The following is a 15,696-nucleotide window of genomic DNA, read 5'->3' on the forward strand; positions in this document are numbered from 1 at the left end:
ACTAAATTACCTCAAAACTTTACTTAAATACAGTACTTGACTTATTATCACATGAAAAAAGACAAATCCAGTTATAACTTTCTTTGTTTTTATTCTCTTGAGGATTTTTTCACTTTTTTCAGGTTAACACACGTCTACAGAGGTGGACTGTATTAAAATTCAAATAACACAATTCAAACATGTTCTTCTCTGGTCAAAGCAGCTGAATGTTTCATGATAAGATTTTCTTGATTCATTTTCTTTCATTTTGATAACCCTGAAAACATACCAGACAGAGATCCCTTGATTTTTCTGGTAAATTAAAAAAATAAAACTAAAACCTTTTTTTTATTAAAAAATAAACTAAAAATAAAAAAGTGGTGCATGACTTTCTTCAATAATTTTTGTATTTATAATACATTTGATTTAAAATAAGACATAAAACATTTAAATTTTGCACCCAGATATTTAAGGAATGTGCCAATTCTTCTTATTCCTGAGTTCATTGTTTTTGATGATTCAACAGTCTTGAAGGCAGGTTATGCAGTAATAAGAATTAATTAGACAACATTAGATAATATCAATCAATGGCTTAAAAGCTGTGTGTTGGATTAGCAGCAACGAGACAAATTATATAAAAATAAGAAAAACCCATTAATCAGAATGGGGAAAAATCAATAATGTTTACCTCGTACATCACCAATAATATAGATTTATTTCATTAAATGAAGGAGTCTTGCTGACTAAAATCAACTGGTTGATCTACTCAGTGTGATTGACAGGGGAGATGATCAGAGGGGCAGAGTTTTTACCACCATGATTAAGACCTGGACTAAAGAATGGGTAGAGTTTCTCAGTGAAGCAGCAGCCAGTAAAGGAGTAGATAAGAGCTGCAGCATCAACGTCATAAAAGGAGACCAGACCCTCCTCATAATCCACAAACACCCCCACCTTCTCAGGCTGAGACTTCAGAGAGAGACGGACTGATGGGTCAGCCCAACCTTTGTACTCATTCTCATTCCTCAACCCTATCATCCAGTAACCATTCTGAGGAGTCGGTGTGATTTTTCCCTTCCTGTTGATCGACTCTCTGACCACTCCTAAATCCCACTTAGTCTTCTCTTTAACCTGAACCTCGTAGTAAAATCTTCCTGAAGAGAAACTCTGCTTTGCTAAGACATTAACACAATAATCAAATCTCTCTGGATTGTCTGGGAGATTCTTCCTTACATCACCAAGTTTAACTTGTTTTCCATCATCAGACAGGATGAGTTTGGGATGAGCTGTATCAGGATCAAGTGTCACATCCACTGCAGACTGCTGGACTCTCTTCAGCTCGGCCTCAAACATCTGTTTACTGAGCGTCTCCTCCAGCTGGTTCACAGCTCTCACCACAGTCCCCTCATATGAAGGTGGACTGACTCTGACTCCTGTCCAGTCCTTGGTGGGTGGAGCAGCTTTAAGGGACGTGAAGCTCTGTAGAAGGTGGAGGTGGTCTTCAGACTGTAAGAGCTGCTCCACCTCAGTGCTTCTCTTCTTCAGCTCACAGATTTCCTGTTCCAGCTCTTTGATGAAGCCTTCAGCCTGTTTCTCTGTCTTTCTCTGCTTCTCTTTGATCGTGTCGATGAGCTCGGCCTGGCTTCTCTCAACAGACTCCTTCAGAGCGGTGAAGACCTGAACACCATCTGCTATCTCTCTGTCTGCATCTTCCTCACTGAGCTCCACTGAGTGTTTGATCTCCTGAATCTTCAGTCGTCTCTTCTGGATCATCTGCTGAATTTCAGTCTCAGTCTTCTCCAGCTCGACCTTCTTTCCATCATATTCTTCTTTCAGAGGAACAACATCATGTGTCTTGTGGTCTGAATAAGTGCAGAGCATGCAGACACACATCTGGTCGGTCTTACAGAACAGCTCCATCAGTTTATCGTGCTCCGTACACATCCTGTCTTCCAGGTTCTCCACAGGGTCGATCAGCTGATGTCTTTTCAGACCTGACGTTGTCAGATGAGGCTCCAGGTGAGTCTCACAGTAGGAGACCAGACACACCAGGCAGGACTTCATGGCCTTCAGTTTGGTTCCAGTGCAGACGTCACAGGGAACTTCTCCTGGTTTATCAGCTTGTTGCTCTGAGCTTCTGTTTCTGGCTTTCTGTTGAGCTGACTGTCTGAACTGAGCAGCCATCTCAGAGATGAAAGTATTGACCCGCAACTCAGGTCTGGTGTTGAACAACTCTTTACAGTTTGGACACTGACACTGGACATTAACGTCCCAGTGTTGAGTGATGCAGGTTTTACAGAAGTTGTGTCCACATGGTATGGTGACTGGATCAGTGAACACATCCAGACAGATGGAGCACAGAAACTGATCTTCAGTCAGCAGACAGCTGGCAGCAGACATGTCTACACTCTGAGGACAAAAGGTGTGAAAGAAAACTGTTATAACACATGTTTTGATTATTTGTTGAATAAGAGATCAGCCGTCCATCCTCGTCCACTGCAGGTAACGTTAGTTTGATCAGAAGAACAGGATCATGTATGAAAGATAATCAATAAGCAAATTTTTAAGCGGAAAATGTTTTTTAAAGATTTTGGAACTTCTTGAATGGCTGCTTAAGAAAGACTATTAGTTTACATAGAAGAATAATAAAGCCATGTGGATTTATTTTCTTAATAGTCATTTTTTCTCACCAAATAATAAAAAAAGTACTAAAGAGTATCGATAAGGCACCGATACGGAGTATCAATACCAGTACTGGTATGGATAAAATCCCTTGTGGCGCTAGCATCTTTAGCACTGAGGTCCAGTGGCTGCTCCAAGCCCAGAACCTCATGGGTCTGGGAGAGTCCGACCCTTGGTACTATAAAATCCACATTACTGCCGTTTGTATTATCATAGTGACGGTCTTCTGGTTTTCAACAAAGCAACTACGTTCTGCCGTTTGTTTTAGATTCTCGTGGTGGCACATGTGGACATGGACAGGTTGCAGTCAGTGTGTGTGTTTTAGAAACACTAAGCTAAAGCAATACACACTTTGTTGTACATTGTTTAATCTCAGTTGTCAAATTCCGTGAAACTGATGACAATACACTGAATACATATATAATTCTGTTTTGTGCCATCTTATGGGTGTTTTTTCTTCTTCGGCTACACAGATATCGTGATGTATCGTAGATGATTGTCCAGCATTTACCAAGAATCACAGAATCGCTCTATAGTGAGACCATCGTGGGCAATATATCGTGATAGTTTGGTGGATTACTCTGGGATTTCAAACATTTAATTCACATCACAGTGGCAGAGTTTGAAACAAGTTTTCCAAAGATCAGACTGAGTTTGTTTGTGTAGTGAATGTTTTAAGTCTCAACTAGTGGAGGTGGATCACTCCGCCTTTTATTCAAACTGGTTTAACAACATTTTTAAGGTTTGCCTCTGGCTGATCCCTGCCTGAGCTCAAACAGGAAACAGATCTTTGAATTATCTTAAGCTAATGCTAGCTGTGACTGTATTCTGTCTAACCTTTAACTAGACAGAGTTCAGTCACTGTGGTTTGGTTTCTACCTCTGTTTTTATCTATAATGACACATTTCTATGGATTAATATTCTTTATACGATTAAACTAGATGTTAAACATTCAGATATAGTTTGAACTCAACTTGGATCAAATATTTAGTTAGTGTATTGTGTCTTTGTAGAACAGAGTACTCACCAGTGTTTGTCAGAGATTCTGCTGTGTTGGTGAGAAAAAGCTGCTGGATTCAGTTGAATGTTTCTTTACAGAGAAACAGAGAGACTTGTCTCGACTGCAGCTCTGCTGTTGATCAGACAAACTTTCACTTTCATTTCAGGAAATGTGACTCTGCAGCTCTCCTCTTTCAGTGTTGCTCCTCCTCTCAGTGAGGGAGGGGTGGAGGAAGTATTCAGATCCTTCACTGAAGTAAAAGTACTAATACCACACTGTGAAAGTACTTACTGCATTTAAACCTAACTTAAGTTTAAGTATTATCAGCTAAATGTACTTGTATGAAAAGAAAAACTATTCATAGAGCAGTAAAATGTTCCCTGTAAGTGTTTTATTGTTATATCTGATGTTCTGGATTAATATTCCTGCTGCATTAATGTGTATGTTGCATGTTTTTAACTCCTTAATATCCTTCATGTTGGTTATTTTGATCTACATCAATGCATCATATTCTATATTATATAAAGCCGTCCCATACGGACCCGGACCTGCAGCCAAAACTGCTGGTTCTATTTTAACCGGCGCAGCTTTTCTCGTCTTTACGGTAGTGCTTTAGTGGCACAGACCAATTGCATGCGAGATAAGCCATCCCACGTGATACCACTCAGCCAATCAAGTCTGTGCATTCCAGGCGGTGAACATGTGACTCTACAGTGCAGACAGATGAGAGTTAGAGGAAGTTACACATGAAAAGACTGTAGAGAGAGAGAGAGAGAGAACAAAGGGAGAGAAACATAAGGAACAAATGGTGCCCTCCAAAAAAAGAAAAGTGGACAGTGAAAATAGAGCATTAATCCGGAATGGACAGACTCATTTCTGTTCACACTTCCCAGTATGACCAGTCCACCAGGATGCTGAGCCACATTCACTGCCCAACAACGTGCTCATGAGTGTTCCCTCAGAGGGGCTTGGATTTTGGGTCAACACAAAAAGCCCTTTACATCACATTACATTACATTACATTACATTACATTACATTACATTACATTACAGTCATTTAGCAGACGCTTTTATCCAAAGCGACTTACAGGAAGTGTATTCAACATAGGTATTCAAGAGAACTACTAGTCACCAGAAGTCATAAGTGCATCTCCTTTCTTAAACAAGCATCTTAAAGCATAAACCAGAGCAAAAGTACAGAAACAAACTAATATGAATACAATAAGTGCAACAAACTAATATGAATACAATAAGTGCAACAAACTAATATGAATACAACAAGTGCTAAGAGGAAGGCTCAGGGCAGTACTTCTTGAAGAGAAAATGATCAATTGTCTCAGGGCATCCTCTTCCTACCAGCATCGCATGCTTAGGGAACTCCTCAGAGAAGTTGATGCCAATGCTGATGATCTTTTGCTGCACAACAATGTGAGATGGCTCAGCAAAGGCAGGGTGTTAGCGCGCTTTTGCTCCATCAGGAGGGAAGTAGCATCTGTTTTGGCAGAGCTATGAAGTCAGAAGGCAACACAGGTTTCTCTCTTTTTAGAAAATGAGAAACAGACGGATAATGTGGCCTTTTTGGTTGATATCACTTCACATCTGAATGAACTGAAAATCTGTGAACTGATGACAGCTGTCCGCTCCTTTCAGAGGAAACTTGAGGTGTTCAAGGAAGACCTGCAGGGAGACTGTGCACACTTCCCAGCAGTGCAGGAACAGGTTCAGGTTCAGAGAGACGTGTCTTCTTTTGTTGACTCCATTGATAAGCTGATTGTAAACTCCAGCAACCGTTTTGACAGCTTCAGCTGTGGACAGCAGCTCACCATGTTCATTCAGAAGCCCTTTCTCATCACAGACGTCAGGGGGTTCTCAAAGGAAGTCATGCAGCACTTTAACTGGGTGAATGCTGGGCCTCTCCAGATGCAATTGGTTGATCTCCAAGCAGATGTGGCCCTGAAAGAGCAGTTTGTAAGAACTGACCCTTCCACTTTCCCAGGTCTGAGGAAAGTAGCCCTGTACATCTTGACCATGTTTGGCTCCACATACAACTGCGAGGCAGCTTTCTCCACAATGAACATGATCAAAACTAAATATGGTTCCAGGCCCACCAATGAGCACCTCCACATGTGTACTAGAAGGGCCCTGACTCCATTCAAGCCCAGGTTTAAAATCCTGGCAGGACAAGCTAGAGCTCAATTCTCTCACTGAGCAAAAAAGTGTGGGAGTGGAATATAAGAGGGGGAGAAAGTGATGCTCTAAAACTGTTCAATTGTTAAGATGTGTTGAGATTCATTATCTGTAAAATTGGTTGAGACTGTTGAGTCAAGATGTGAAACAGAAAAGGGGAAATTCAAGCTTTTCCTCCCTTTACTTTATTTTTCTGAAGTTAAGCACTTTATTTGAACATGCACAATTTTCACATTTTATTTATTTTCTCTTATTTTGAAATGCAGCCCTGCTTTTCTTTAGTTAATGAGAGAACATGATACATATCTGCAGTCATACATATATGTTCAGTTCTAATTTACGTGACAATAAATATTGTCAAACAGTTTTTGAATCGTACTGAATTCATTTGATTTGACAGTCAGGTATTGATTCCATGCAGATGTTGATACAACTACTAGGCTACTTAAATATATATCACACTAAATAGTTAGACATTATGATCTTCCGGACATTTGCTTCAAGAAATGTTCTCTAACTGGACCTCTTTAAATTTTAGTTGAATACCCCTGTTCTATAAGATCATCATGTTCTATAAGATCATCATGTTCTATAAGATCATCATGTTCTATAAGATCATCATGTTCTATAAGATCATCATGTTCTATAAGATCATCATGTTCTATAAGATCATCATGTTCTATAAGATCATCATGTTCTATAAGATCATCATGTTCTATAAGATCATCATGTTCTATAAGATCATCATGTTCTATAAGATCATCATGTTCTATAAGATCATATAAGATCATCATGTTCTATAATCATCATGTTCTCATCATGATAAGATCATCATGTTCTATAAGATCATCATGTTCTATAAGACCATCATGTTCTATAAGATCATCATGTTCTATAAGATCATCATGTTTCATCATGTTCTATAAGTAGCGTCTCTGTCCTGTGAGAACCTCGTATCTCTAAAAAGAACAAACAGCCTGTTTTCAGCTTTGTGACGATGCATTTTCCAGCTGATCCAAGAGGCTTTTTAAAGAGTTTATTTATCTGAAGAAGTAGGAGGATTTTCTCAACACATAAAGGAAACACTTCATCCTTCAGTTCATCACAAACATTCAACATCAACACATCTGGAGATACGTGGTTTTACCTGGACAGGAAGGGGATGAAAAACTGTCACCTGAGAAGAAACTAAAGCTGTCAGACAAATGTAGTAAAAAGTACAATATGTACCTCTGAGATGTAGTATAATAAAAAGTACAATAGTTACCTTTAAGATGTAGTGGAGAAAAAAGTATAAAGTAGCATGAAGTGGAAAAACACAACTAAATTAGCTCAAAACTGCACTTAAATACAGTACTTGACTTATTATCACATGAAAAAAGACAAATCCAGTTATAACTTTCTTTGTTTTTATTCTCTTGAGGATTTTTTCACTTTTTTCAGGTTAACACACGTCTACAGAGGTGGACTGTATTAAAATTCAAATAACACAATTCAAACATGTTCTTCTCTGGTCAGAGCAGCTGAATCTTTCATGATAAGATTTTCTTGATTCATTTTCTTTCTTCTTAATTGATCTTGATTTTTCTGGAACTAAAACTTTTTTTTTTTATTAAAAAAGAAACTAAAAATAAAAAAGTGGTGCATGACTTTCTTCAATAATTTGTTCCAGTATTTATAATACATTTGATTTAAAATAAGACATAAAACATTTTAATTTTGCACCCAGATATTTAAGGAATGTGTCAATTCTTCTTATTCCTGAGTTCATTGTTTTTGATGATTCAACAGTCTTGAAGGCAGGTTATGCAGTAATAAGAATTAATTAGACAACATTAGATAATATCAATCAATGTCTTAAAAGCTGTGTGTTGGATACAAATTAGACAAATTATAGAAAAACATTTACAGAAAAATTCAAAAAACTCATTGATCAGAATGTGAAAAATCAATAATGTATGTATAATGTACCGTACTTCAGCAATAATATAGATTTATTTCATTAAATGAAGGAGTCTTGCTGAATAAAATCCACTGGTTGTTCTACTCAGTGTGATTGACAGGAGAGATGATCAGAGGGGCAGAGTTTTTACCACCATCATTAAGACATGGACTAAAGTATGGGTAGAGTTTCTCAGTGAAGCAGCAGCCAGTAAAGGAGTAGATAAGAGCTGCAGCATCAACGTCATAAAAGGAGACCAGACCCTCCTCATAATCCACAAACACCCCCACCTTCTCAGGCTGAGACTTCAGAGAGAGACGGACTGATGGGTCAGCACAAGCTGTGTACTCATTCTTATTCCTCAAACATATCATCCAGTAACCATTCTGAGGAGTCAGTGTGATGCTTCCCTTCCTGTTGATCGACTCTCTGACCACTCCTAAATCCCACTTAGTCTTCCCTTTAACCTGAACCTCGTAGTAAAATCTCCCTGAAGAGAAACTCTGCTTTGCTAAGACATTAGCACAAAAATCAAATCTCTCTGGATTGTCTGGGAGATTCTTCCTTACATCACCATGTTTAACTTGTTTTCCATCATCAGACAGGATGAGTTTGGGATGAGCTGTATCAGGATCAAGTGTCACATCCACTGCAGACTGCTGGACTCTCTTCAGCTCGGCCTCAAACAGCTTCTTCTTCTGTTTACTGAGCGTCTCCTCCAGCTGGTTCACAGCTCTCACCACAGTCCCCTCATATGAAGGTGGACTGACTCTGACTCCTGTCCAGTCCTTGGTGGGTGGAGCAGCTTTAAGGGACATGAAGCTCTGTAGGAGGTGGAGGTGGTCTTCAGACTGTAAGAGCTGCTCCACCTCAGTGCTTCTCTTCTTCAGCTCACAGATTTCCTGTTCCAGCTCTTTGATGAAGCCTTCAGCCTGTTTCTCTGTCTTTCTCTGCTTCTCTTTGATCGTGTGGATGAGCTCGGCCTGGCTTCTCTCAACAGACTCCTTCAGAGCGGTGAAGACCTGAACACCATCTGCTATCTCTCTGTCTGCATCTTCCTCACTGAGCTCCACTGAGTGTTTGATCTCCTCAATCTTCAGTCGTCTCTTCTGGATCATCTGCTGGATTTCAGTCTCAGTCTTCTCCAGCTTGGCCTTCTTTCCTTCATATTCTTCTTTCAGAGGAACAACATCATGTGTCTTATGGTCTGAAACAGTGCAGAGCATGCAGACACACATCTGGTCGGTCTTACAGAACAGCTCCATCAGTTTATCGTGCTCCGTACACATCCTGTCTTCCAGGTTCTCCACAGGGTCGATCAGCTGATGTCTTTTCAGACCTGACGTTGTCAGATGAGGCTCCAGGTGAGTCTCACAGTAGGAGACCAGACACACCAGGCAGGACTTCATGGCCTTCAGTTTGGTTCCAGTGCAGACGTCACAGGGAACTTCTCCTGGTTTATCAGCTTGTTGCTCTGAGCTGCTGTTTCTGGCTTTCTGTTGAGCTGACTGTCTGAACTGAGCAGCCATCTCAGAGATGAAAGTATTGACCCGCAGCTCAGGTCTGGTTTTAAAACCTTCTTTACAGTTTGGACACTGACACTGGACATTAACGTCCCAGTGTTGAGTGATGCAGGTTTTACAGAAGTTGTGTCCACATGGTATGGTGACTGGATCAGTGAACACATCCAGACAGATGGAGCACAGAAACTGATCTTCAGTCAGCAGACAGCTGGCAGCAGACATGTCTACACTCTGAGGACAAAAGGTGTGAAAGAAAACTGTTACAACATATCTTTTGATTATTTGTTGAATAAGAGATCAGCCGTCCATCCTCGTCCACTGCAGGTAACGTTAGTTTGATCAGAAGAACAGGATCATGTATGAAAGATAATCAATAAGCAGATTTTTAAGCGGAAAATGTTTTTTAAAGATTTTGGAACTTCTTGAATGGCTGCTTAAGAAAGACTATTAGTTTACATAGAAGAAGAATAAAGCCATGTGGATTTATTTTCTTAATAGTCATTTTTTCTCACCAAATAATAAAAAAAGTACTAAAGAGTATCGATAAGGCACCGATACGGAGTATCAATAACAGTACTGGTATGGATAAAATCCCTTGCGGCGCTAGCATCTTTAGCACTGAGGTCCAGTGGCTGCTCCAAGCCCAGAACCTCATGGGTCTGGGAGAGTCCGACCCTTGGTACTATAAAATCCACATTACTGCCGTTTGTATTATCATAGTGACGGTCTTCTGGTTTTCAACAAAGCAACTACGTTCTGCCGTTTGTTTTAGATTCTCGTGGTGGCACATGTGGACATGGACAGGTTGCAGTCAGTGTGTGTGTTTTAGAAACACTAAGCTAAAGCAATACACACTTTGTTGTACATTGTTTAATCTCAGTTGTCAAATTCCGTGAAAATGATCACAATACACTGAATACATATATAATTCTGTTTTCTGCCATTTCATGGGTGTTTTTTCTTCTTCGGCTACACAGATATCGTGATGTATCGTAGATGATTGTCCAGCATTTACCAAGAATCACAGAATCGCTCTATAGTGAGACCATCGTGGGCAATATATCGTGATAGTTTGGTGGATTACTCTGGGATTTCAAACATTTAATTCACATCACAGTGTCAGAGTTTGAAACAGTTTTCCAAAGATCAGACTGAGTTTGTTTGTGTAGTGAATGTTTTAAGTCTTAACTAGTGGAGGTGGATCACTCCGCCTTTTATTCAAACTGGTTTAACAACATTTTTAAGGTTTGCCTCTGGCTGATCCCTGCCTGAGCTCAAACAGGAAACAGATCTTTGAATTATCTTAAGCTAATGCTAGCTGTGACTGTATTCTGTCTAACCTTTAACTAGACAGAGTTCAGTCACTGTGGTTTGGTTTCTACCTCTGTTTTTATCTAAAATGACACATTTCTATGGATTAATATTCTTTATACGATTAAACAAGATGTTAAACATTCAGATATAGTTTGAACTCAACTTGGATCAAATATTTAGTTAGTGTATTGTGTCTTTGTAGAACAGAGTACTCACCAGTGTTTGTCAGAGATTCTGCTGTGTTGGTGAGAAAAAGCTGCTGGATTCAGTTGAATGTTTCTTTACAGAGAAACAGAGAGACTTGTCTCGACTGCAGCTCTGCTGTTGATCAGACAAACTTTCACTTTCATTTCAGGAAATGTGGTTCTTCAGCTCTCCTCTTTCAGTGTTGCTCCTCCTCTCAGTGAGGGAGGGGTGGAGGAAGTATTCAGATCATGAACTGAAGTAAAAGTACTAATACCACACTGTGAAAGTACTTAGTGCATTCAAAACCTAACTTAACTATAAGTATTATCAGCTAAATGTACTTCTAGTATGAGAAGAAAAACTATTCGTAGAGCAGTAAAATGTTCCCTGTAAGTGTTTTATTGTTACATCTGATGTTCTGGATTAATATTACTGCTGTATTAATGTGTGTGTTGCATGCTTTTAACTCCTTAATATCCTTCATGTTGTCTAGTTTAATCTACATCAATGCATCATATTCTATGAGATCATCATGTTCTATAAGATCATCATGTTTGTAAGATCATCGTCTCTGTCCTGTGAGAACCTCGTATCTCTAAAAAGAACAAACAGCCTGTTTTCAGTTTTGTGACGATGCATTTTCCAGCTGATCCAAGAGGCTTTTTAAAGAGTTTATTCATCTGAAGAAGTAGGAGGATTTTCTCAACACATAAAGGAAACACTTCATCCTTCAGTTCATCACAAACATTCAACATCAACACATCTGGAGATACGTGGTTTTACCTGGACAGGAAGGGGATGAAAAACTGTCATCTGAGAAGAAACTAAAGCTGTCAGACAAATGTAGTAAAAAACACAATATGTACCTCTGAGATGTAGTATAATAAAATGTACAATATTTACCTCTGAGATGTAGTATAATAAAAAGTACAATAGTTACCTTTAAGATGTAGTGGAGTATAAAGTAAATGAAGTGGAAAAACACAACTAAATTACCTCAAAACTTTACTTAAATACAGTACTTGACTTATTATCACATGAAAAAAGACAAATCCAGTTATAACTTTCTTTGTTTTTATTCTCTTGAGGATTTTTTCACTTTTTTCAGGTTAACACACGTCTACAGAGGTGGACTGTATTAAAATTCAAATAACACAATTCAAACATGTTCTTCTCTGGTCAAAGCAGCTGAATGTTTCATGATAAGATTTTCTTGATTCATTTTCTTTCATTTTGATAACCCTGAAAACATACCAGACAGAGATCCCTTGATTTTTCTGGTAAATTAAAAATAAGAACTAAAACCTTTTTTTTATTAAGAAATAAACTAAAAATAAAATAGTGGTGCATGACTTTCTTCAATAATTTGTATTTATAATACATTTGATTTAAAATAAGACATAAAACATTTAAATTCTGCACCCAGATATTTAAGGAATGTGCAAATTGTTCTTATTCCTGAGTTCATTGTTTTTGATGATTCAACGGTCTTGAAGGCAGGTTATGCAGTAATAAGAATTAATTAGACAACATTACATAATATCAATCAATGGCTTGAAAGCTGTTTGTTGGAGTAACAGCAACGATACAAATTATATAAAAATAAGAAAAACCCATTAATCAGAATGGGGAAAAATCAATAATGTTTACCTCGTACATCACCAATAATATAGATTTATTTCATTAAATGAAGGAGTCTTGCTGAAGAAAATCAACTGGTTGTTCTACTCAGTGTGATTGACAGGAGAGATGATCAGAGGGGCAGAGTTTTTACCACCATCATTAAGACATGGACTAAAGTATGGGTAGAGTTTCTCAGTGAAGCAGCAGCCAGTAAAGGAGTAGATAAGAGCTGCAGCATCAACGTCATAAAAGGAGACCAGACCCTCCTCATAATCCACAAACACCCCCACCTTCTCAGGCTGAGACTTCAGAGAGAGACGGACTGATGGGTCAGCCCAACCTTTGTACTCATTCTCATTCCTCAACCCTATCATCCAGTAACCATTCTGAGGAGTCAGTGTGATTTTTCCCTTCCTGTTGATCGACTCTCTGACCACTCCTAAATCCCAGTTAGTCTTCTCTTTAACCTGAACCTCGTAGTAAAATCTTCCTGAAGAGAAACTCTGCTTTGCTAAGACATTAACACAATAATCAAATCTCTCTGGATTGTCTGGGAGATTCTTCCTTACATCACCATGTTTAACTTGTTTTCCATCATCAGACAGGATGAGTTTGGGATGAGCTGTATCAGGATCAAGTGTCACATCCACTGCAGACTGCTGGACTCTCTTCAGCTCGGCCTCAAGCAGCTTCTTCATCTGTTTACTGAGCGTCTCCTCCAGCTGGTTCACAGCTCTCACCACAGTCCCCTCATATGAAGGTGGACTAACTCTGACTCCTGTCCAGTCCTTGGTGGGTGGAGCAGCTTTAAGGGACGTGAAGCTCTGTAGAAGGTGGAGGTGGTCTTCAGACTGTAAGAGCTGCTCCACCTCAGTGCTTCTCTTCTTCAGCTCACAGATTTCCTGTTCCAGCTCTTTGATGAAGCCTTCAGCCTGTTTCTCTGTCTTTCTCTGCTTCTCTTTGATCGTGTCGATGAGCTCGGCCTGGCTTCTCTCAACAGACTCCTTCAGAGCGGTGAAGACCTGAACACCATCTGCTATCTCTCTGTCTGCATCTTCCTCACTGAGCTCCACTGAGTGTTTGATCTCCTGAATCTTCAGTCGTCTCTTCTGGATCATCTGCTGGATTTCAGTCTCAGTCTTCTCCAGCTCGGCCTTCTTTCCTTCATATTCTTCTTTCAGAGGAACAACATCATGTGTCTTGTGGTCTGAATAAGTGCAGAGCATGCAGACACACATCTGGTCGGTCTTACAGAACAGCTCCATCAGTTTATCGTGCTCCGTACACATCCTGTCTTCCAGGTTCTCCACAGGGTCGATCAGCTGATGTCTTTTCAGACCTGACATTGTCAGATGAGGCTCCAGGTGAGTCTCACAGTAGGAGGCCAGACACACCAGGCAGGACTTCATGGCCTTCAGTTTGGTTCCAGTGCAGACGTCACAGGGAACTTCTCCTGGTTTATCAGCTTGTTGCTCTGAGCTTCTGTTTCTGGCTTTCTGTTGAGCTGACTGTCTGAACTGAGCAGCCATCTCAGAGATGAAAGTATTGATCTGCAGCTCAGGTCTGGTGTTAAAAACCTTTTTACAGTTTGGACACTGACACTGGACATTAACGTCCCAGTGTTGAGTGATGCAGGTTTTACAGAAGTTGTGTCCACATGGTGTGCTGACTGGATCAGTGAACACATCCAGACAGATGGAGCACAGAAACTGATCTTCAGTCAGCAGACAGCTGGCAGCAGACATGTCTACACTCTGAGGACAAAAGGTGTAACAAATAGTGTTATTACATATCTTTTGATTATTTGTTTCATAAGAGATCAGCCATCATATAAGGAGTCATTCTTCCATGAGGGACGTTAGTTTGATCAGAAGAACAGGATCATGTATGAAAGATAATCAATAGCAATTTTTAAGCGGAAAATGTTTTTAAAGATTTTGGAACTTTTGAATGGCTGCTTAAGAAAGACTATTAGTTTACATAGAAGAATAATAAAGCCATGTGGATTTATAACCATTAATACAACATTTTCTCACCAAATAATAAAAAAAGTACTATGAAGATCATCTGGCTTTAAGCAGCCAAACACATTGTTGAGTTTTACTAATTTGTATGGATAAAATCCCTTGTGGCGATATGTATCTTTGCACTGAGGTCCAGTTTTTGCTCCAAGCCCAGAACCACAAAGGTCTGGGAAAGTCCGACCTTGAGATCTATAAAATCCAAAACATTACTGCCGTTTGTATTATCATAGTGACGGTCTTCTGGTTTTCCAAAGCAACTGACGTCTCTGCCGTTTGTTTTAGATTCTCGTGGTGGCACATTGGACATGGACAGAGTCAGTGTGTGTGATTTTTTAGAAACACTAAGCTAAAGCAATCACTTTGTTTATTCAAACATTTTTTTAATCTCAGTTGTCAAATTCGGTGAAACTGATCACAATACACTGAATACATATATAATTCTGTTTTCTGCCATTTCATGGGTGTTTTTTCGATTCTTCAGCATTGCAGTGATAACATCCTTAACTGATGTTCGTAGATGATTGTTATGCATTTATAAAAATCACATTAGAATCATTTCTATAGTGAGACCATCGTAAAAATACAATGTTTGGTGGATTACTGTGGGATCAAACATTTAATAAAATACTACAGCTGGCAGTTTATATTGTTTGAAACAAGTTTTTTAAAGATGCAGACTGATTTGTTTGTGTAGTAATGTTTTAAGTCTTAACTAGTGGAGGTATTTGACTTTATTGTTTATTCAAACTGGTTGAAACAACATTTTTAAGGTTCTGTCCAAAGTCCCTCTGGCTGATCCCTGTTTTGAGCTCAAACAGGAAACAGATCTTTGAATTAGATAAAGCTAATGCTGGCTGTGACTGTATTCTGTCTAACCTTTAACTAGACAGAGTTCAGTCACTGTGGTTTGCTTTCTACCTCTGTTTTTATCTATAATGACACATTTCTATGGATTAATATTCTTTTATTTATACGATTGAACTCAACTTGGATCAAATATTTAGTTAGTGTATTGTGTCTTTGTAGAACAGAGTACTCACCAGTGTTTGTCAGAGATTCTGCTGTGTTGTTGAGAAAAAGCTGCTGGATTCAGTTGAATGTTTCTTTACAGAGAAACAGAGAGACTTGTCTCGACTGCAGCTCTGCTGTTGATCAGACAAACTTTCACTTTCATTTCAGGAAAAGTGTTCTGCAGCTCTCCTCTTTCAGTGTTGCTCCTCCTCTCAGTGAGGGAGGGGT

The 15,696-nt window shown here is 39.2% G+C and overlaps 2 protein-coding genes and 1 pseudogene across 2 annotated transcripts; all 3 read right to left on the reverse strand.

Moving 5' to 3' along the window:
* Window positions 1-741: 741 nt before the first annotated feature.
* Window positions 742-3,819, reverse strand: LOC129115310 (E3 ubiquitin-protein ligase TRIM21-like). The gene is given in 3 exon segments (XM_054626897.1): window positions 742-2,385; window positions 3,686-3,799; window positions 3,802-3,819. Coding segments are annotated over 3 exon segments (1,776 nt in total).
* Window positions 3,820-7,491: 3,672 nt separating this feature from the next.
* On the reverse strand, window positions 7,492-9,568 carry LOC129115308 (E3 ubiquitin-protein ligase TRIM21-like). The gene has a single exon (XM_054626896.1). It carries the CDS (start codon window positions 9,530-9,532, stop codon window positions 7,889-7,891), a length of 1,644 nt encoding a protein of 547 aa, XP_054482871.1. The 5' UTR covers window positions 9,533-9,568; the 3' UTR covers window positions 7,492-7,888.
* Window positions 9,569-11,879: 2,311 nt separating this feature from the next.
* LOC129115306 (E3 ubiquitin-protein ligase TRIM21-like) lies at window positions 11,880-15,631 on the reverse strand (annotated as a pseudogene).
* Window positions 15,632-15,696: the final 65 nt, after the last annotated feature.

This window comes from Anoplopoma fimbria, unplaced genomic scaffold (genome assembly GCF_027596085.1).
Source record: "Anoplopoma fimbria isolate UVic2021 breed Golden Eagle Sablefish unplaced genomic scaffold, Afim_UVic_2022 Un_contig_11571_pilon_pilon, whole genome shotgun sequence".
Lineage (NCBI taxonomy): Eukaryota > Metazoa > Chordata > Actinopteri > Perciformes > Anoplopomatidae > Anoplopoma > Anoplopoma fimbria.

Coding starts and splice junctions, on each gene's coding strand:
- LOC129115308 (XM_054626896.1), bottom strand. CDS start 9,532: ATGTCTGCTGCCAGCTGTCTGCTGACTGAAGATCAGTTTCTGTGCTCC.